Source organism: Vidua chalybeata, chromosome 2 (assembly GCF_026979565.1).
Source record: "Vidua chalybeata isolate OUT-0048 chromosome 2, bVidCha1 merged haplotype, whole genome shotgun sequence".
Lineage (NCBI taxonomy): Eukaryota > Metazoa > Chordata > Aves > Passeriformes > Viduidae > Vidua > Vidua chalybeata.
This window is the reverse complement of record NC_071531.1, coordinates 50,493,968-50,517,315: the sequence shown is the minus strand read 5'-3', so window position 1 is coordinate 50,517,315 and position 23,348 is coordinate 50,493,968. Positions and strand designations below refer to the sequence as shown.

General features: G+C 34.9%; 1 protein-coding gene across 5 annotated transcripts in view; it reads left to right on the top strand.

Moving 5' to 3' along the window:
- PIBF1 (progesterone immunomodulatory binding factor 1) overlaps window positions 1-23,348 on the top strand; it is a 105,191-nt gene that overhangs the window by 77,809 nt on the left and 4,034 nt on the right. For 3 of the 5 annotated variants that reach the window (XM_053936719.1, XM_053936720.1, XM_053936718.1), the window contains one exon: window positions 6,364-6,448. The exons of 1 other annotated variant lie outside the window; for it this stretch is intronic. In XM_053936719.1, the coding sequence (XP_053792694.1) occupies window positions 6,364-6,448 (85 nt within the window). Of the gene's footprint in view, window positions 1-6,363; window positions 6,449-22,482; window positions 22,808-23,348 lie in introns of those variants that run through there. One more of the 5 variants, XM_053936721.1, reaches the window with a different exon arrangement.

Sequence of the window (23,348 nt, the reverse complement as noted above, 5' to 3'; positions counted from 1 at the left end):
TTAAAATTTTAAGTACAAAAATGCATTGGTTTTATTTCTAAACAGCAATTTCACAAGAACCAGTTAAAGGAAAAATAGTGCTTGAATTCTTGTTTTCAGACAGACCTTCAAAAATACTAGTGATTTTTTGGATGCATATTTTTTTTTAATCTCATATTTGAGTACCAGATTGGAGACAAATTAATGTAGTGTTGATAATGCCTGCACCCTGAGAATCAAGACTTAATTTATCCTTACAGCTGCTCCATGCTTGATCACAATTTTCCTTCCTTCTTATTTAGTGTGCAGATTCAATGGTGGAGGGGTGTTCTTTTCGTGTTGTGTTTTTATCTCATCTGCTCATCAAAAGAGAGCATTATGTAAATCATGGATTCCCCAAGCAGACAGGCACATCTGTGTTATCAGTGCCAGTGTTCTCTATCACTTCCCACTTAACTTGAGTGTGGAGGGATCAAAAAGGACTTCTTTGCAAGTGAATTTATTTTTTTAGTCTTAATCCTTACTTGCCTCCTATACGCAGTGATCATGGCCAATGTAGTCTTTTTAGAACATACTCCTGGGGTGATTAGGTTCCAGCAGATTTCCCAGGATGATGAGTCAGTACTTTCTTGCAACCTATAAATGTTTTGCAGCAACCTGCAGCACTTTGTATTGCCATGTCTATTGAGAAGTTTGTTGATTGTACTGGATGTGAGTTTGATTCTGTGATGAAGCAAAATGTTGTTCAACAGCAGATATTGTTGAATCAGCACAAGAAGAAGACAAGTACAAGGAATGCTGTCTATGACAGAAATCTCATTTTGGATGTTCTTGGGCCATATCTTTATCAACTTTTCAAAAAATGGCCTAAATTCACTTATATAATGATCCCTTAACAGGCAACAGATGTGTTCAGGATTCTCTACACTCATAATTCTATTAAAGTGTCGTTTCTGACAGCAGTTATTTCTGTAAGAGGAATGGGAAAGATTCAGGCAGATCATTTTGATAGAATAATTTTGACAAGTCCTGCAGACCCATCTAAGTCTCCTTCCAGCATGGTCTTCAAAGTTCACTTCAACTAGAGCAGCTTATCTATCTTCATCCTTAAGTGTCACACCTATAGAGCTAAGGCTGTCTTTCAGAGCCTTCATATCAAAATATCTTCCTCACTTGGCAAGACTGTTCAAGTGGTGCTCAAGGTTGCCTGTGTCAGTAGCTGTCAGACTGAATCACAGAGTGGTTTGGATTGGAAGGAACCTTTAAAGATCATCTAATTCTGCCTTCCTGCCATGGGTGAGGACATCTTCCACTAGATCGGGTTACTCAAAGCCCCATTCAACTTCTCACTGAAAGGAGAGAAACAACCAGAATACTTATCCCCCAGAATTAAAGTAGTATATCCAGCAGACCTAGAGAATACTCTGTTGGTTTGCTGAGAAGTGTGTCTGTTCTGGACATGTGGGTCTTTAGCCATACCTTCATAAGAGCTGCAAGAGCTATTGTGGTTGGGGTAAATGCTCAGCCAGGCTGCTGCCATTGCTGGGAGTTGCATGAACAACTTAGGGACCCACTGCCAGGTTATTAAAGGTGTGCTGATACCACTGCTGAGGTTCAAGTGTGAAGGCACAAGCATATTACCACTCAAGGAGAAGGAGAAGTTGTTTAGGATAATGGAGGCTCTGTCAGATGTTGCCCACATACAGTGTTCACTCCCATTCTCATTCCCATCCCTTTAGGATTATCCCAGGCAGCCCAGTGCTGGCACATGGCCTCAAACAGAACTTTGCTCTGGGAGCAGACCACTTTGTGTGCTTCTGAACTGAGCCATGCACCTGCAGATATGTTTCAGATACAAAACTTTGGTCTTGAGTGACAGGGCACCTGCAGGATGAATTTATAGGTGGTCTACATATCTCAAAATACTCAGTTAAGTAAATTCTTATTTATATTATACCACATAGCACTCTCATTAATAAAAGTAAATAGTGATGGTTAATAAGAGCAGTACTGCGTGTGAGGATGACTCCTTGCTGCTATAAAGAAATCTGTCTAGCATACAGTTCTTTAGCCAGAAATGAAAACATCACATTTAGCACTCCTTTTGAAAAGAAATGCTTGTAACTATGTCATGTTGTGGAAAAACAAATCTCTGAGTTTCATTCTTATGTATGTAGAGAAGTAATTGTAGTTTTAGTACATAGTTTTCTCCTAAAAACATCTAGGTTTATAAATAACTGAAGATGTTGAAAGGACTTCATTCATAAAGAGAGGATATTTATTTTAAATGCAGTTACTCAAATTTCTCAGTACCAATGGCTGGTTTTAAAAGAGGTTCACTTAGGCAAAAGCAATGCTCAAAAACCTTAACTGTGTGGCAAATCCTGAAGCCATATAAGGACTTTCCTCACTAAGAAGCTTTGTACTGAAATGTTCCTTACCTAAACATTTTGGGTTCTCTAATTGCCATCCAAACATAAAGCTCGGCATAGAGTGTTGGATGAGTTTTCCCCATCAAAGAATGGGCAATGAGCTTTTTATGAGAACATAACCATTCTGTGAAATATGCATCATCTATTCCAATAGTACTGCAGCTTACCAGAGAAATGCTCCAAGCAAAATTTGTAGAAATATGTCCTTTTTTTTTTACATTTTCTGACCTGTAATACAGCTTTTTAAAAGTTGTTTGGATTGGTTTTTTTTTACAGTTTGAAAAAGTATTATTAATTTGGACACTTCATGGATAGGTTTTTAAGCCTCCTGAAACATTACAATTAAAATCATTAAGCAATACTCTCCTAAATCTGTTTACAAAATCTGAGCTGTAGTTATTTAGCTGCACAATGAGAGATCACTGATTTGTCATGTATTCTCTCTGTTAAGGAACTTTTGTTTGCAAAACTCTTATACCTCCCTAACTATGTGACTTAAGAAAAAAATTTGACCTAGACTAATAATTAACTGCCTACTTTGAGCTATTCATCTGTAATTTGCAGACAAGGGATAGCTTCATTATATGGCTATATTATATATTCATTTTCATGTACAAAAGCTTTACATATACTATTTGTATTTCATTTTTCCAGTGGTAATACTTTATCTGAATATAAAATGCAAAAAAAAAAATCAATATTGGACTATTCAACTTCATGCTATAAGGGCAAATTAACAGAAAGGCATAATCCATTTCTTACAGCATCTGGAGTACACAGTTCACTGAAAAAGAAATATACTTTTTTTTCCAAACTGAATAGAAGTAATAATAAAATCCAATACTATATAAACCCATGTTTATTTTGTGTGTCCACCATAAACATATTATTCAGAATATCTAATTATAGAAGCTCCTGAACAGGATAGTAACTAATATACTTACACTTAAGCATTAAAAATTACTTAGTTGCCCAAATTGAAATGAGTTTATAAGGCTGAAACTGGGAAATGTTGGTATCCATTCTCCAGAAAAATCATGTTACCTAAAGATGTCTTACATACGATATCCAGGCTACCTTGGCTTTAGATCCTGAGTGAAGCAAGACAGAACAAGCCAGTGGTTGCTATGAGCAATGTGTATGCATATGACAAGCGTATTTTATGGTGAGCCTGCATTCCTGGTACCTGGATTCATACCTGGCTAGGCTTTAAAAGCATGATGGAATAAAACTAAATGTCTTCCCAGACAATTTGGTTTCCTCTGGAAAGCAACAGAAAAAGCAAGACCTGCACTGCTTTTCAGTTAGTTCTCTAACCTGGACTTTTCAGGCCACAGTTTTATGATATCTCACAACGGGCACCTTCTTCACATTCAGGATGAGGCCATCAGTGACCAGCACTGTGGAGCACATAATGATCCCATCTTTTTAGATGAAAGTTACAACCCTTGAGCTCTAGTGTTAGAAGCTGGTTTGCCTAGACTCAGAGATATGGTGGTTTCAGAATCATAGCAAGACACTTGAGGCACTCCATCACCAAATGGAGCAGCTCATCCTTGCCTTCAGCTGTAGGTCTCCACTGTACATGGCAAATCAAGTTATTTTGGTGATATGTGTGAAAGATAACCTTTAAAAAGATGCCAGTGTCCATCCAGATCAGTGAAGGGACCTTCTTATGTGGTGACAAAGTGTCTAGTACTAACAGAAAGAGTAGGTTACCAGGATGTGGCAAGGGAAGGATGATCCTTCCACAATTCTCACTTAGGTCAGCTAAAACAAATTGTAAATCTGCTCTCTGATTTGTCACACTGCCAATTAAATTTGGACTAGATTAAACTACTCTTCACTGGGAGTGTAAGGTAGGTTAAAGCTAGAACCTCTTTGCTGCTATCCAAGATGCTGGTTCAGACCATTTTAAAATCAGGGACTGAAATGGTCAGTTTTCTTCCCAAGATGCAACTTTTGAAGGTATTTCAGTTTAACCTTGTCATATATTATCATTCTGTCTGGTAACTGCTTTCTCACTCTGTTAAATGAGTATATGCCTCTTGCAGTATTCTTTCATGAGCACATTAATTATTCCCTTCTATCTGCAATGATGAAAAAGCACAAGTATTGCAAAACTACAAAATTCAAAGTCTGCACATGCTTTGGTAATTCTCTACCAAGGTGTATGACAGAAAACACATCAAGTGCTACTGAATGATGTAGTAGTCTATGTCCTATATTTTACTATAAACAAAGAAAATTAGAACTGCTCTACATAGATCACTTATGTCATATTATTTCAGAAGGTATAAGCAGTATAAGTAGACTAGGTTCTGTTCTGTAGATGAAACTGAACCTCAAACAGGAACTTCTGGTTCAGTCATGAACACTGATGCTTACGCTTATTCAGTACACTACTTAAGTCAGAGAGAAACTTTTATTATTGCTTCTCTAATAAGTTTGTGAGCCTCCAGAAGGATTAGTTTATGTTCTTAGGAAATACAGAAATCAAAAAAAAAGTGACATGTAATTTACAACACATGAACCCAAGAAAAAGAAGGTACAACAATTTCATCATGATTAAAAATGTGACAGAAAATAAAACTCTTGAAAATATTAAAATATTTTTATAGTTTTGTTAAATGTTATTACTTTTCTTTTAAATAGTTGAAACAACTGAGCAATTTGGCAAAAGGATACTTTTTTTCTGAGAATTAAGGAATGCCTAGAAGGAAGTGACAGTTGTAATTTACAATATACAGTTTGTAAGGAACTGCCAGAAAATCTCTGGGGCAAAGGATGATGTTGCTTATTTGAAACAAGCGGATGATACATGGCCAATTAAAGATTGATTTATTTTGTTGATCATTTCTGGATCAAATATTTGAAATATTAAATAATTTGTGTTTGCAACATAAGTAATTGCTCCATTTATAAAATTTTAATATATTTGCTTTTGAACTCCTGACCTGTTTGCAATATTACATATTTGCATTCCATATGCAGAATTGCATTTTTCATAGTTCTTGATTTATGTTACAGTTTATATTGTACAACGTATTTAGTTAAGTCATGTTAATGGCGTATATAATATGTCTTCCAAGAAAATCTGGCTGTTTTAACAAAATAGATTATATACTGGTTTTATGCATGCATTAGTCTAAAATTTAATGTTAGCAACTGATGCTGGGGCTAAATAGGAAAATACATTTAATTATTATAGAACTGCTGCCTGGAATCACAATGTGTATGCTAAACATTTCAAATGTTCATGTACTTTAACTGTGAAGACAAAGAAAGATTAAAGTTAAACTTTACATTCTGCTATAAAGGCATGCCTTCATGCTAAATCATTTTTCATACTTGGTTCATAGGACAAACTTGATCCCATACATTATCCTGGAATAAAAGTATTAAAAATAACAAAAATACATTTACAATTTCTGCAGAAACTATACAGCTAAAGGGAGAAGAGCTGTATGTTTTTCTTCCCTGTATTTGCTATTTTCAGAATTGTAAATACAGTAGTATAAAGAGTTCATACAGTTTGCTACTGCTAGTGACTAATACAACAGAGAAATCCACATTTTAATATGGAAGTGTAGGTATAAGGAGACTTACTTTGCTTATAAAATAATCTCATTTTGCCTAGAAGAACCCAAGAAATTATAATAGAACGTTCTAAACATTTAAATTACCCTTCAGATGAAAAAAAAAAAGGCATTTTATGAAGGCTTTGAATAGTTTTTCTGATTGACTGAAATAAGATGATGTGTGTACATTTGGGCCCATTTATAAAAATTTCAGTGCTTGAATATACAGAAGGATCATTTGATACAATTACTTGAGCAGATTTTTATTGTTGCCAGTATTTAGCTTTAGAAAATGCATGTTTCAGCCAGAACACAAGATTAAAAGAGATCATCCGTTGCTATTACTGCATTTCCTATCCTCTTTTTACCAGTCTTTTAAATAAAGAAAAGACAGCTTTGCTGCGTGTCAAGAATCAAATGGCAGCAGATTTGGAGAGACTTCTAAATGACCGTGAGGTAATCTTCCTCTTCTAGCATTACTACCATAAGTGCACTTTTTTGCACTTATGCTCTTAAACCATGGAGAAAAAAATGGTTTCTTTTGGTTCGATATGTTGGGGTTTTCTTATCTGTGTCGTTTTCAGCAACACGGGTGACTGTGTCTGTCAAGTACTGGGGAGGGTCTCAGTTGTACTCTCAGTTGTTAAGTTCTCTCTGGTGATTTATTGTCTCTGTTCTTTCTTGTCTTTTACCTTGAACAGTGTTTGGTGATTGCAAGCATTTAACAAGAATCTAGATAAAGACAGTGAAATTGATACACATGTAATCTGCAAGTTCTACATTTGCCACAGTATGCCTCAGGATCTCTCTGTGCTCCCCAGTCCTTGCAGCCAAACATTGGACCAAAGCACAGTTCAATTCATTTCCCATACACTCTTTCAACTCCAAAATAGGGGTTAGGGAGAGGAAACAAGACAATAGCTACACAGATTTCTGAGAAGAGTCGGGGTACTTTTTTGTTCACTTACCTGAGTTTCATCTGAGTAAGAATTAGGGTGCTACTGGACTGGATTGTACTCTCAGATCTAAAAGTATGCAAAATTGTGCCATTTAGGGAACCGTAAAGCTTCTTGTCAAGATTTTTGTCTGAACAATCTGAAGAGACTAATATGTCATGGCGTAGGAGAGAAAATCTGCAGATTAAATGTCTGAAACAAAGGATGAAAATAAGTTTACTGCAGGAATCTGAGAATGTGAATAACACCACAGAATTATCTGAAGCTAAAGAGTACTGAAGATAAAAAACCAAAAGCTGACCTAAGCAGCTATTAAATCTTCTCCCAGAGCTGCTGAATTATTTGGCAAGGGTTTGCAGAAAAAAATACAACATTAACAAATAAGAATTACGGATATGAGGAAAAACAGTGCAAATTATAGATACAGAGTGATGGGACTTCGCTACCCACTTACCTGTTCAGAAAGTGGTCATAGAGGCATATCAATAGTTTTCTGACAACATCTTTCTGTTCTCTTACTAGTAAGAGAAAAAATGGAGAGATTCCTTTCAAAGAAGCTACAACTCCTCTAAATTATCCTGTCAGAGTTTGGATTATCACTCATTTTAAAATATTATTTTCATGGAAAACTGACTGTCCACCTCCTTGAAGTCTCATTCCACCTCCGAAATTGTTTTCCCTCATCTCCTTTTCATGCTATTCATCACATTCCCTTCTTAGATCAGTAAACCAAAACAAATCTTTAGATCAGTAAACCAAAATCCATGTCATTAATTGGTCCAAACTAGTTTGTCTGTCCCAAGCACTTAAAAAACTCCTTTTTGTTAGAACCAAAACTGAACAGTTTCACTAGCAGCTGAGTCCAAGTGAGCTTCAACTTAAATGAAAACTACTAATTCTGTTTGCTGAGTTCCAAACCAAACTAATCTATGATTTAAACATTTCTAGATAGTTTATAAACCTTACCATTATATTAATGCTTTATCATATCCTTACATTAATTATATGAAAAATACTCTGAGGAAACATGACATAATTGTATAAACATGTGGTGTTTTTTTCCAATATGATAGGCCCTTGGCCTAATTTCAAATTAATTTCTTTCAAAATTTCCTGTTCCTATTATTTCTTTCCCAACCAGGGGTGCTGTCAGCTAGTTATGCTCACAGAGCAATCACACTTGGGTGCCTAGTTTTAGTAGTGTCATATCAATGAGCATGAATTGCAGCTGATTTAAAGCAGTAGAAAATGATAAAAGAAAAATTTTGCCATGTTTTCTAAGAAAACGATAACATTTCTAACTTAAAGCTATGCAACATTGTTTACATGCAAACTACATTAGCCCCTATAAGTATCCTCATAAACTATTTCTGATATGCAGCAGTTTGCTTCTTTGTGTAATTTCACCATTTCAAATTTTGAACTGTGTCAAATTATCAAGGAAGGCTGGCAGAGGAAGGCTTTATTGAAAAAGAAAAGCAAATATTTGAGTCTGAAACAGACTTCTTCAATCTTCTTCATACCCTGAATATTAAGAAATTGAGCACATATTTCCAAAATCAGTATTGTTTTCTCAAATTTCTTTTTGCATCTGTTAAAAATATGACATATTAGTTATACTGGTTTTATCAAACAGTGATAATGTTTTTCAAATATACCTCTGCAGAAAAGGATATAAATAAAAAATATTAAAAAGAAACATTAGAAGATGCATGTTTGAGGGAAGAAAACTATGAAATGCCAGTACAACACACAAAAAAAATTTCCTGAGAAACAAAATAGAAGCTAAAATTGTTTCATGAAAATGTTTGAAAAGAGCAGGTAGCTTTTGTGTTTGTGTGCAAGTTTAACTTTTGTCAATTCTGTTTATTCCTAATGCAGCCTTTTATTTTTTACTTCTAATGCAAACTTCTTCCGGTAGTTTTACACTTTATCAATTTCTCTAAAAGGCAGTTATCTCATGTATTGAAATCTTTGTACAGGATATTGACTTAGTCTTTGACTATACTTCTTCGCCATCTTAATAAAAGATTTAAATTTGCAATAACATCACAATTTTCCAGTAATTATCCTTGCTGACAGAAATAAAGAATACAAGTTTTCTCAATTTGGGTTAATAAAGAGTTAACTGCATTTAAACAGATTGCAATTTTAAATAAAACTGACAGGCAACCTGTAAATACAGATTCATACACTTTGAAAAAAAAAAGATGAATTATAGGTTTATGTGTTTGGTACGTGCTATCATGTAACAGGGTTACTATCAGCCTTGTTCAGTCATTCCACATACTAAACTGTCATGTCTTGTTAGGAATTACCTTGTTGCTCTCATGTTTGCAAGTAGAAACATTAGAGTTCTTGAATAGATAAACTGAAGATATTCACAGTAAAGATAAAATGAAGTTTAGGTATGTAAAAAGTGCTAAAAGTACAAGCAAAATGCCAAAATAATGTTAATGCTGTCTTCCAGCAACGTGTTTCGTAGGTGTAAGTTTTGACTTAAGGTATTCCAGCCTGTGTGGTCTCAGACTGTATTAATTCTTTTTAATGGAATGTTAGAGTTTGAGGGGTTGGAAGGTTTTTTTATTTTTATCTCTTCATGATATCAGCTCCATTTATAATGCTGCTTTGGAGACTATTATAGCATTTTATACACTTTTTAAATAAAGAACTTACATTCAGGATTAATCTTCTCATATATTTTAATTTTAGAAGAAAGTTAAAAGTTATACTTTGAATCTTGGAAGAATTTCTGTAGGATTCTTACATGAGCTCTTTTATTACAGGAAAAAATTACACTAAATGTTAATGACATAAAACAGTTCATTATTTCAAATTATATAGGCGTCTAATTTGATGATTAATCTTATATTTTGCTGTGGGACATCAAAGTGAAAAATAGTTATTTGATTATGTAAAGCCTTAAAAGCTTCTGTCCATCCATGAAGGAGAAAAAATGAAGGTTGCAGTTTTATTCAGACTATATTCTTGGCCCAAATTCTGGATTGTTTCTTGGCCTGCTGCTTCCTTTTTTGTCTGAATTAATTAGTAAATGAATGTGGAAAACATTTTAATCTGGTTTTTCATTTAGACCACTGAGAATCAGTTGGTAAGATAAAATTTCTTGGGTTCTTCATGTGGTTAAATGCAAACTTTCCTCTTAGAGGGAGTTCAATGGCATTATAATGAATGAGCAATATCTAGGATGATGTTGGAGGTTCATAATAAAGCCTTCCCAGTGTCTCTTGTCTTCTCTGAGGGACCCTTCTCCGAAGGGTCTGAGGTGCATAGTATTCTGATGCCATTTGTACACCCCTTGGTGCAAGACAGCAAGTTAATGCAGCCAGATTTTTCAGTTGATTTTTGAATAAGATATTTTATTTGTTTTCTCAAGGTATTACTTAACTGTTTGGAGGAACAATGTGGGGGGTCTCCCATTAATAATCTTCCAGTAAATAGTGTGGGTTTTTTTAAAAAGGGATATTTCAGATCTGCAGATTTTTTTATTATTAATATTTGTAGTCTCTGTTCTCATTTTAATCAGCTGAACTTTACACTGTTGACACTCTTAACTTGAATAACCAAACCACACCAACACCAACTTGTAGTTTTGATTCTTCCCACTAACTAATTAACTGCATGACCTGGCCTCATCTTTGAAACTTATTACCCATTTGTCTTTGTATAGTCAGGGAAAAACAAGTATGAAAGATGTTTCTTCAAAGAATAAACCCAGATGAAATTATACATAATGCCTGAGTTGACCCAATAGCAATAACACTACTTTACCCCTTTGCTCCTGATTCTCCTCCTCCCTCCTCCTGTTCCACCAGCTCTGACACACTTCTAATGCTGCAGTAGGACCATTCAAATCACTAAACAGAAACCTAACCTGGCCAAAAAAAACCCTACAAAAGTGTATTGCTGTCTGTTAAATTAGCAGTTTGAATAATCTTTGGAAAGAGTCCAGCAAAGAAAAAAAAAAAATTATGTCAATATTACTTACCTGTGATAAAGATGGCATTTTGTGTCCAAAACTGTATAGAACACCGGCTTCTGTGCCATCCTTTATCTGCATCCAAACGTTATCCTTTTGTGCATATAATGGGCATCTGTAACTTAATGGCACTGAAAATGCAGTTTTCTGTTAAGTGCTGAGGTTAAATGGGATGAATCTATTAAATCTTTTTGGTGAAGCTCTTAATAGATAATTCCTTTTATCTAGTTTGTTGCTTTGGTTTTTTGGTTTTTTTTTTTTTTTTTTTTTTTTTTTTTTTTTGTTTTTTTTTTTCTTTCCAACAGTCGGCCTTTGACTAAAAGAAATATTTACAATGAGCTCTGTGATCCTGGCAATTCCATTGCCTTTCATTCTTGATGCAGTTGTTAATATTTTGTAACATAAGAAGTGCAATTCTAGACTTTATCCATTGGCTTTTAAACTTCAGATGAAAACTTGGAAGGGCAGTCTGTCAGCACTCAGATGTTTGGCAAGAAGTTTTAGTAATAATTTCCTGAGGTTACATTTAAGAGGTTATAAATTTGCTATGCTTTGATGTATAGCATTGTACTATTTCTTCAGAAATTTAAGATGCAGATGTGTCATAATAAAGAAAGCTAATAATGTGCACAATTAAATCTATTTTAGCTTTTCCAGTTCAAACAGAGTGTAGAAACTGTGTTCTAAAATCTTGAAAATTAACTAGCTGGGATATATATTATTAACGTGAAGTTCATAATCCACTGGGTTTTGGGGAAAAAAAAAAAGCAAAGCAAGTAGAATAAATGGAGTTGTTTTTATGTTTCAAATAGAAATGCTGTAGGAGACCTTAAAACAAAAAATGAGACAGTGGTGTAAGAGACACCAATAGAAGACTTTAATAGGTGTCCATCGAGTTGTAAGATCAGTTCCTGTTTGTATGAATACAAAGGACTTCATTTACACTATTTTTTTAACTGCTTGAAATCACCAGTATGTGATGCAGTCTGGCAATACAGTAATTTTTAACCTAAAAAAGTAAAACTAATTATGAAATCTAACTATGAAACTATGAAACTAACTATGAAATCATTGTCATAAGAATTAGAAGGGTAACATTTATGACATAAATGCTGCAAATTCAGGCTGTTTACAATAACCATTATCAGCCCATGAATATTATACAGCAGGTAAGAAGACATGACAACCTGCTGATATTTTGTCTGCTTTACACGTCTGTGCACTCACTGTACATTAGCAGCTGTGCGTACAAGTGATAGAATGTAAACTTGCTGAACTAGTCACCTGCCTTATTGACACATTCATGTGTTACTGTGTCAAAACTCTTTAAGTGAAGGTAGCAACCAGAAACCAGGCTCTGGCTGTCTGCTAGGGGACAAAGTAGAAAACATGTAGAAGTAGGTTAAATAAACCTGGTTGATATCAATCCGTTCAATGGCTACAGATACATGGAGTTTGATTGCTATTTGTTTACTTAAATCCATTTAGCTTATGTCAGGAAATTGTTGTGTCACTCAAATTGAGTGTTAAATCTGTCTAAATATGTGTGCCTGAATTGGTAGGAATCTTCAACTAGATGGGGTTCAAATTTATTTTGGTTAACCATTGCAAGCTCTTATTCTATTTAAAACATATTAAAGAATAAAAAATTCTTAGCGAGCTGTTCTTGCTGAAAATAGTCTACCAGATTAACATTAAAATGCTAATTGCCTGAGCAATTATGTTGAACTTACTTTCCAATTGGCAGGTGAGAAGCATTCCAAGTGTGATGTGTAACTCACCATTTATGAGTAAACCTAATGCTTTTCCTTTAAAACCATGTTACTCTTTCCCCTTCCCAGGTTTTCAGAGTTTCTTATCAATATGTCAAAATAATCCTGTTTATTAACTGAATATTTCTGTGGCCTTCACCACTGTAGCTGAACACCTGTGTCACAAATATTATACCCTCAAGTTAAGCAGAAAAGTAGTACTATCCCTGTTTTGCAGAAGCAATAATCAAAATAAAAGAAATGGCGCTTTTTGTCCAACTCCATTTTGGACAAAAAGATAATGAAATAACTATTTTCTGTTCTTAACTTATGCTACACAATAGTGCCGTAACTTATGCTACACAATACACAAAAGAAATGGTGCAAAACTCCCCCTCTTGTGGAAGAGGTTGAGTTCTAATGCACTATCTTACAGCCATTTTTTGTTCCTTACATGTCTCAGTTCAAAAGTGAGAAAAGAAAATCTCCTTAGTGTTTATTTTTCCTAACTAGACACAAATTAGCTCTGTTCTCTAAGTCATCTTCTTATATAGGAGCCGATTGCATTTTGGAAGCAGTTTCACAAGCAATTATATTTTCACTTTGCATCATTCTGAGAATTTACATTCCTTTTTTAATCAGTGTCTCCTGAAAAAGGCCACTTTCCAATGTCCTGCCAGTCTCATAAAATGTAAATTGATAAAAGTTTTTATTTTATCGGTAGGATGGATTTTTTGTATAATATTTTTTATTTTGTATTTTTATATAATATTCGTATTTTTTATATAATATTTTCTGGGGGGAAAACTGACAGATCTGTAAATAATTTCACAACAGGCTGGAGGTCTTACGTGAGTGAGATTAAAGGTCTAGCTTATTTTGTCCTAGCAAACAGAAGATGTGGTGGGATGCAAGAAAAGGAGATAAGCATAAGGCAATATTGTGTAGCATAAGTTAAGAACAGAAAATAGTTGTCTAATTACCTTTAAAATGTAAAAATCTGACTTATTTTTTAGTTTTTGATAAACAGTTGCCAAATGCATTTTCCAAGTGTGTTTAAGATTGAAGAAAGTCCACGTGATAAAGAGGAGAAACAGTTACTAATTAGTCCTATTAGCATATGCATAGTTTGTGAAGGGCTCTGAGCATTTTTTCTGAGCATCTATAAATTATCAGGCTAAGGTTTCCAAGGATTTAGATAAATGCTTATGAATGTTAGATTTGAAACATGGCCAGATGAATTTCAGAATTCCATTGCATTGTTCCGAAATTTTAATCTTCACAGTGTTTGAGAATCCAGTAGTCTCTGTTCTTGCATTCATCTCATGTCAGTATCATGCACAAAATCCTGGTACTTCTCAATAGTTATCCTGTTTTTTTGCCCACAAGAGTGAAAGAAAAGTCAGATGTTTTTATTCTTTTTTTCCTCTTCTGTGGAAATGCAAGGTGTCCTGAAGTATCTCTGCTTTACCTTACTTTGACCATTCCACTCTATATTACATGGGTTGTCCTTCTTACTTTCTTATTGCCTTTGGGGACTATCCCTCACTGCTAAATTCTCTGTGCCCAGATTTTAATTCCATCTCAGCAATGACCTTGAGAATTCCAGATGAGATTTCAGCATTTCATTATTAGTCATACTTTAAAGTCTGGCTAATACTATCCTTAGCTGTAATTAAGTTAAGCTGAAGAAGATTGACTAGGAATAACCTAGGACAGAAAGCCAATATGTTGGATTTAGGAACCTGGAAAGTAGCAACAGCTGCCATCTGCAAAAAAACAGAGGTGGAGAGAAGTTCAGACACTCATAAAAAGCTTTGGAGTCGTAAGGGGGAGGGCAGTACGTGTTTAATCAGGGATGGAAGCTTAGTGGATAAAAGGAGAAAACTGCTTTGTTGGGGAGAGGGGAAGGAAGGGGTATCTGCAGGGGTTGGGAAGACACGAATGAAAAGATGTGATTGGTAACAGGTGCCTTCAAACAATCTCTATCTCTGCCTCTTCCCCTTCTTTTCTGTGTAAAAAGATTGTACACGATAATGTCAAAATTATTTGTGTTTCTAAAGTGAACGACTTCCTGCTCATCTATGTGCTCCAACTTGTTTTATATTTTAAAAAATGCTGATGTACAATGCTTAGCTCTCTTTTTAAATGTTAAGCCACAGAGTAATTATCATTTTTCTTATGCTACGTTTATGTTTCAAGATTCTAGTTTCTATTAATGTTCTGCATGTTTTCTAAGTAGATTACAGGAACATTTCTGCATCACAAGTAAGCCCCAGAGCTATTCTCAGATTTAAGCTTGGAGAAACAAAGTGACATTTACATAGCTAAACGAGTGTAGAGGAGCTTCTGGCTCATTTTTTACAAAGAAAAATATGCTCTTAAGCAGTAGTTCTCATCTTTTTGTTATCTGTTTTGTTGCTGTCAAGCTTTAATAAAAACTGAATTCCAAATAGTACTGAATTTAGTAAAAGGAAAGACTTAACAGCACTGATTCTTTTCTTTGAGCTGTATTATTCAGAATATGTTGCTATTTTTCATACATATTCTTGCAAGAATTATCTTTCTATTCACAGTGTTATACAGTAAGCAGTTGTATACTAAATAGGAGGTTTCATAGGCAAAATGCAACATATATATGGATTATGGGATGGAATTGGCATGTGTATTTTAAATTATATGGTTTAGAGAGAGCTAGAATCAATTTAAGGGATAAACTTTCAAACAAGAAATGGTTAATTGTTGATTAATCTGAAATTGTTCAGATTTTCTCAACATGTATCCCATGTTATATTCTTTTTTTCCTGGATTGGCTATTTCTGTCTCATTCTACTGCATATCCAGCTGTGTAAAAATTTTACTTTTGTACATTTCATGGTAGCATTTGACTATTACCAAGTGGAAAGTGAATTTAACTACTCTGTAAGAAATAGCAAAACAGGGAGAATTAAACTAGAATATTACCATCTCAGAAAATACAGTAACTTCTACATAATTATGTATGAAAATAAGGCTGTTTTAGTACATTAGCATGTTAGCATCCGTTTCTTGTTAGGTGAACTTACTCAAGAAAGCAAATTTTGTATTAAATGTTGAGTGAATGAATGTCACAATGGGTCAGATTAAAAAAAAAAGTATTTGGAGAATTAGTCCTAGTTACAATTACAAATATATTTCTGATCCACAATACAAAGGTGAAAAAAACCTTAACAATTAGACATGCTAGTTCTGAATTATGAGACAAATTATTTCCTGTTGTTGTTAATAAGTTAGAAATATTAAACTGTTAAGAACAAATCTAAGGTACAGCTGAAAACAGCAGAGATTTTTATGTATCTACAAAGATAGAAGCTGTTCTCTGCAGTGACTGGGACATTTTATTGTTGTCACAGTTCTAATGTGTTCACCTTATAAAACTGGAAGTAGTTTGTAGAACCATATAGTCACAGATCTGTCAGTTCATTTTAAGGTTTTTATATGCACTGGGATATAGAGAACTAGTGAATTAAGTGTAGTGCAGAGAAGCTATCAACATCCCGCATATGGTCTGGCATCTTTCCACCACCCAGTTATCAGCTTCATTTGTTTGATCAGGACATTTCATACTCTCTTCCAGTTTCCAGCTTTACAGTGTGTATCCATGTGCCTTAGATGACCATATGTGCAATTCTCACACTGAAATTCTTGCTGAGTTCTTGTATTTCCAGCACAGATGCAATTAGGATGCAACTATATCAAATACACTCTGCCTTACTTGAAGGATTGAACAATGATTTGTGATGTTTTCTTGATTTCATAGGCTGTTGTTAAAATCTTCTTTGGGCTCTGTTATGGATGTAGATTCTACTTCTGATAGGCACAAGCTTAGGGAGTTCCACTGTTGAAGCTGAGTTTGCACCACTTGTGCCACTGCTTCCTAGCCGTCTGCAGTCTTAAATAAGGGAATGGACTGGCTGACCACTTGCTTCATTTTGCTGTCACGTCAAAATGGCATTTCTGCAATGTCTTTCTCCTGTTTCACAACTTGTCATCATTAATGTTACTGTCCAGTGTTGTGAATTCATGCTAATGGTGTTGGTCTTTTTTCCACTTCCAGCCAAATAGGGAACTGATAATTCATTCCAGGCTATAGCCTATCTTCTCCAGCAGAAATAAAACCTCTGAAGGACAGTTATAAAATAGTTCTTTGTGTGAATTGTCAGCACTTCTGAAGAGGAGACATTGTAGGTACTACTTTTGCTTGAGAGTCTCATTCCTTGATAATGACACATATGTCTCCTTTCTCTAGTGCACTCCAAAGTTTGAGTACCATAGTCAAACTTCAAAGTGCTGTATGCAGGTCATTGCATATGTTGAAAGGTGGAACCAGGTTCTGTTTCAGTCATCTAGTCTGTTGTTGTGTAGAAATATGTTTATGCCAAGAATCCATACAGTGAGCTTTGTTTGTTTACCTCCATTTTAACTGGTGAATTCCAGTGCTGTCAAAGAGTACTGCCAGTGTAAAGATATCTGAGAAGTCACTTGTCAAGTGACAAAGTGGCAGAGATGAACCTTGCCTAATTTATAATATATTGTGTAGGTATCTACACCTGAAAATCATCTAGGGATTTGCAATCAGAAGAAAGAAACAGATACTATTATGGTGTGATTTACCATAATCTCATTTAAAATAAGCAAAATTAAGACTACTTTTGAATTTCTCACCAACAGCAACATAAAGGGATCAGACAAGCTAGTTTGCCTAGCTTTAAATATTATTACTGAGGATATCTAAAGATGCATATGAGGAAATCCAATCAAATATCCAGTCACATATTCCAAAGCCAAACTGCAATCAGAGTTGTCACATGTTCCAAAGCCACATTGCAATCAGAGTTCTCACAAAGATCCTTGTCCACCTTAGTATTAGCAATTAAATGATACAACTTTATTTTAATACCTTTACTTTCACAAAAGTTACAGTAGAAGTCTAAGAAGGATCCAAGTAAGGAACTACACAGGACGTTGTAAAGTGCAATTTCCTTAGTATTTTCTCTACCATCACCTGATATGCCCATTAAGTTTGATCCTAGTGAACACCTTGAGACAAGTCAACTGTGAAGTCAACTGCCCTGCCTTTTTCCAGATTAGGATAATTTTCCCTCAAGAAGGAGGTATAGGAAGTATAAAACTTCATTTTTTTCTCTGAATCCTCTCTTGAACATTTGTATATTGAACATGAATTTTAATTCTCCAGAGACTGAGAAATCATTCCAGAATATGCTCTTTACAGAACACTACCAAATGAGTATAACATTCTTAAATGCTGGTTTAAGTTTCTCAAATCAAGTTCTTTAATAAACCTCTAGCTTCAATTTCTGAACTCTGTTTTTCCCTGTGCAGACTTGTTTGAAGACTACAATAGCTGAATAACTAAGAGGAAACATGCATGTGAAGACAGATTGCACTGACTTGCCATGAACATGTTTTTCATGCCAGTATGGCTATCTTCCCCCACTTGTATGTTCTTATATATTTATTGCTTTTATTGTTAATGTTATTTTATAAATTAATGCAGCCATAATAGTCACCCAGCTGCTACATTCCAAGCTACTATTTGGCTTCCACACTGAGAAGAATCCAGTCTCTGGTCTCAAATTGTGGTGCACTAAAAGTAATTTTGTGAAGCAAAAGACTTTTTTGTTCAATTCCTTCCCTGCATGGGGTTGTACAGTCAAACTCCAGACTGGATACATATTTTATTTTGAGTTATAGTTTAACCATATGGGGACCATATGGCAGTTAAACTGAAGAATACCAGCTTTCCAAAGGAGGTCCTGACCATACATGCTTTGCTCTCACAGTACAGGAGATTTAAGGATTGGGAGTGAGAATACACATCTAAAATCATCACATTAGTGCTTGACTCGCAAATTTTGAAAGACCTTAACTTTTGATCAGCATCCCTGAGGGAGGAGACCTCTAGTTTTATCCCTTTTTCATCTGATTTTTTCTGATTTTGATAGTGAAACTGGTTTCCTGTGCTATTCTTTTATGCTATGTTCTTCTCTGGGAACACTTGTCAGTCATCAAAATTCAGTGGTTCTGCCAGAACCTGATACATTTTCTAGGGCAGAAATCTCTTGTTCAGCTTCCACAATACGAGTTCTCTGCTTCAAAATGGAGTTATAGTCTAAGTTGAAGTTTGTAATTTTAAATTCATAAATATATGCAATTGTAAATTACATATCGAATTCCTAAATTCTATATGCAGAGCTAAAAGTCAAATGCCACTTGCCATGATAAAGTTTCAGTTAACTGAGAGTACAATTATCAAGGTCACTTTTGCTTTAGAGGACATTACCTGAGTACAGTAACTGTGAGCTTCACTGCATGAGGAGTGCATTCACTCTTCTTCCTACTGAGGAGTTCGAACTGTTTGATCTACGTAACACTTCTTTTCAGGATCATTGTATGGACATTATTTGAGATGAAAGATTTCCCTGCTGTAAGAACCTAAGAATTGACATGTATGTGATTGATTCCTGTTAGCCAGTTACTTTTTCTTGAGACTGTTATTTTGCATCTGCTTCCAGAGCATGATATATACATAAATATGTCTCATTAACTGCTTATATAAATTTATATAGTTATTATAACTATATATACACAAATATAATACTAAGTGCTATTGCAAGCTTTTGAGTGCACACAGAGGATTCTTTCTTCCTTTGATTATAGTTCCATGACAGAGACAGAAAGAAAAAAAAATACTGTTGACAATTCACTGAAAAAAAAAGGAATTACTATCTTGATGCTATACTTGATTACAGTGATTATTGTAGGTATTTCTTTCACATACTTCATCAGTTACATGATAAAAGAGCACCTTTTTATCCCTCAGTCATTTCCCACGTGAGGCAGTTCTTTTTCATTTTGCTTTGACGATGTAAGTTGTGGTTTTGTTACAATACTTAAAATTCTATTCATTTTGAATTAGGAAGATGTAAGCTGCTTTTTTGGGTACATGTATGTTTGAGCATGTATCAAGGACATCAAAACCAATGTTAATAGAGTTCCCTTTATAGTATCTGTAACTCAAAATACATTTATGTTTTATATGGCTGCATGCCTTATTTTTTTGCATTTGCTTATCTTCTAGTTGCATTGCTAGTTGAAGGAATCAAATTTTATCCTTTGTATTTCAAAACTGATCTTCAGTCTCCATTTTTCTAGGTACTATTTTAATTATCCAAAATAGACAGGTAAAATCTATTTTAAATAAACTATAGCTCATTTTTACTTTAAGCTCAAACATCATTAGAAATCTCTGAATTTTCTGAAGTATATGTAGGTAATACCCTTTTTTGCTTTACCTCTTAAAAATTACTTACACTTCTTCAGTTTGGTTCTTTTAACTCTGTTTTAAAGCCTGATGATTTTCAGTTAGTTCCACAACACCAGTATTTAGCCTAATAAATTAGCAAGGTAGAATTTGGGAAATATGCCAAACCAGAAAACATTTTAATTAATGGACACTGTGGAAAAGACTGCTGTTCTCTATCCTTTGTCTGTACCTTAATAAAGAGTCATAGAAACACTAAAGTTGGAAAAGACCTCTAAGATGATTGAGTCCAACCTTTATATCTCCTTCTCTGCTTGTATATTGGCACACAAAATTGCTTTTGCTATTTTTAACTAAGGTTGTTGGACATAACTTACCAAAAATAAATGGAAATTAGCAAGTAGTTTCTTCTGATACTATTTACAATGCAATACATGTTACCTTACTTCACCTCCTGCTACATCACTCCCAGTATTCTCAGTCCATTAATTCTAATCAGTTACTTTGAATTCCAACTCCTTTTCTGGTTATGCATGCAGAATTTTCAAGTATTCTTTTATAGTTCAAGTAATCTTTACTAAATGTGAATTAATATCCATAAGTGGAACACAGGATGTTAGATTGTCCTAAAGTATGAATCTCTGTATGTTTTGGAAAAATTGCCAAGTAGATAATCTGTAGTGTGAAAGCTTGTTCTAAAAACACAGTTCCTTTTAAGAAAATAATTTGATACTTCAAATCTGTGTTCAAGGCAAATTATGATTGCACACTGGCTATTCAGGATGAAAGTTGTTTTAGGCAAAGTAGAAGCCTGAGAAAAGTAAATGATAAGGAGAGTGAGGTGGGAAATGGATTCAGCTTATCACAACTAAATTTAGGTATTAAAATGAAGGTGTCTGTGGTGAGGTATCTTTCTGTGCTTTATAGTTAACAGCAGCCTAATCAGCAAGACTAATGTTACAACACCAATAGTGGCCCACTTCTGAATGGAGTCACTTTCCAAGCTACATTGTCCATAATGGAAAATTCAGTTCTTAGCTCGTGGTTAGATACTTATGTTTAGATATAGCAATTTAGGTGTTCTAAGTTTGAGTGAAATCCCACTTAATTTGTCACATAGCTCGTTACTTTGATTTTTGGGACTTGTGCTGGTACACAGAGCAACATCCTTAACAAAAATTCATCAGGTAGCTGTGGGCAGACTTTCAAAATATTTAATAATATAGTCCTGATACTTGTTTGTGTGGGTGACACTAATTGTATGTAAACACTGTTTTTGTGCCAGCTGCACAGGTTACTTTTTTCCTTGTGTCATCTTAACCCACTGTTTTTTGCCAATTGCATTGTTTGCCATGGATCTGCACTGCCACGTCCCCACAGAATGTTGCCTAAGCATGAGTGGGTGCTTGTGTTCCTGTAGTTTGTGACAGTGAGACCAAAGGTGTAAAGCCAACCCAGGGAGGAGCTGGGTGAATCCACTCAGAGGTGTTGGTACTCATAATCCTCCCAAGAATGATTTCTGTATAGCTGTCCAAAGCCAAAGCCCTCAGACCTGGAAGCCTCAACACAGTAACATGTATCTTGCATAGCATGGCTTATATGTCCAGGAGCCAGCGTGGCAAAGACCAAATACTTCCCCAGAGAAATTGGGAAATGCAGAGCATTAGCAACAATGTTTTCTACAGTGCACTGAGTTACTGAAGGGAATATTTTAAGTAAACAATTTGCACAGCTTTGCCTGGACATAGAAACATGGACTTGAACAGTAAAAAGTAGAAGGATTTTCATCATCCATTTCTCTTCACATCTTCCTTTACTTAGCTTATCCTGAAACTAGTACGTCCTTCTCCACAAAAGATTCTTACCATCTCCTTTGAACCCTCTACCTATTTTCGCCTTCTTTCACAAGGTCTTGTTCCCACTGGAACAAGTCACATATTTTTGCTAAGTACAATCTCCAGAGCTGCTTTTTCCTTGCTACCTTTGTAGAGCAACTTACTGGATTTTAGGATTGGAAAATAATACAGAATCAAGGTAGCATGCCAGCAGTAGCAGGTACTCATGACTGTTTGTTTGGAACTTAAAAGTGAAGGTAAGAATTAAGATTGTGTTCAGGAGCACAGAAATCTGAAGAGATGGTTGAAATTAGTGCAGTTCAAGACAGTTTTGTTTTCAGTTCTTCCTTTGTTGAATACAGCAAATCTCTTGCAAATATGTTGTGGCAATTTTCTTTCCTTGTTTAGCAGTACACATATCAATAATTCTGTTGGATTCAGTGTTTCTTGTGCTACTTATTTTGCCAAGTGTCTTAAGGTCTTTCTTACTAAATGAGGAGAGGGTTTAGAACAAATATTAAGACAACCTTAGCTAAATCCTCATGATAAATTTGGCCGTGATGTCAAAATAGCTTCTTCGTTGTGGACTAATTTTTCATCCCCTCTCCCTGTCATTCTTTCCTATAGCTTCACATTAGAGAATCCTGCTGTCACAAGGGAAGCTTGTGTGAGAGCTGACTCTCCAGAGCCTATTCCAAGTCTGAAAACAGACAGTGCTGTCAAGTACAGGACAGATTCTATTAAGTAGAGAAGACTTTAAACTGCCAAGTGGATCTTGACACAAGAGAATTTGACCCTACACATACAAGTTTCAACTCTGTTTCTGAAATAAATCTGTGTGACAGTTTTTGGGTTTTGCCGTGTTCAAACGTGCAACTATTTGGTCAGAATAACACAGTTTAAGTATAGGAACACCATTTGCTAATGTCAAAACATTGTTTATGTACAATTTAATCTCCTGTGATGGTGTATTTATTTGCTGTATGCTTGCTTGAGTTATTTTCATCAAGAAATTCTGTCTATGTGTTGCTTTGGCAACATCTTTGCAGAGTTTACAACTTTGAAAAACATGTTGGCATTAGCTATGCAGTCCTTTTAAACAGCTGCTCTGCAGTCATGCTGTTTCAACATGCCACCACACATGGCTGAATTATGCAAATAGTTAATATTAAATGACTGAGATACAAGAACAATTTGTACACTCGATAAAGCTGGTCTGTGGAGTGTAACTTCCATTCATGTAACTGAGTTAGTGTTCGACAATTTAAAGGCTTCAGCATGTTTCTTTTGACTTTGTTTCTTGTTAAAGGCAGCAGTGGACAGAGAGAAGGTATATGGCAGGAGTATTTTAAAAGGCTGAGGGGTTTTTTTAACTGATTACTAATAATTCAATGAAAATAGAATGTGCATCAATGTAATTTTACAGCAGGTATTAAATAGGTAAGATTTAACAAATACTTGTCATTCAGCTATAAACACAAATTACCCTTTTC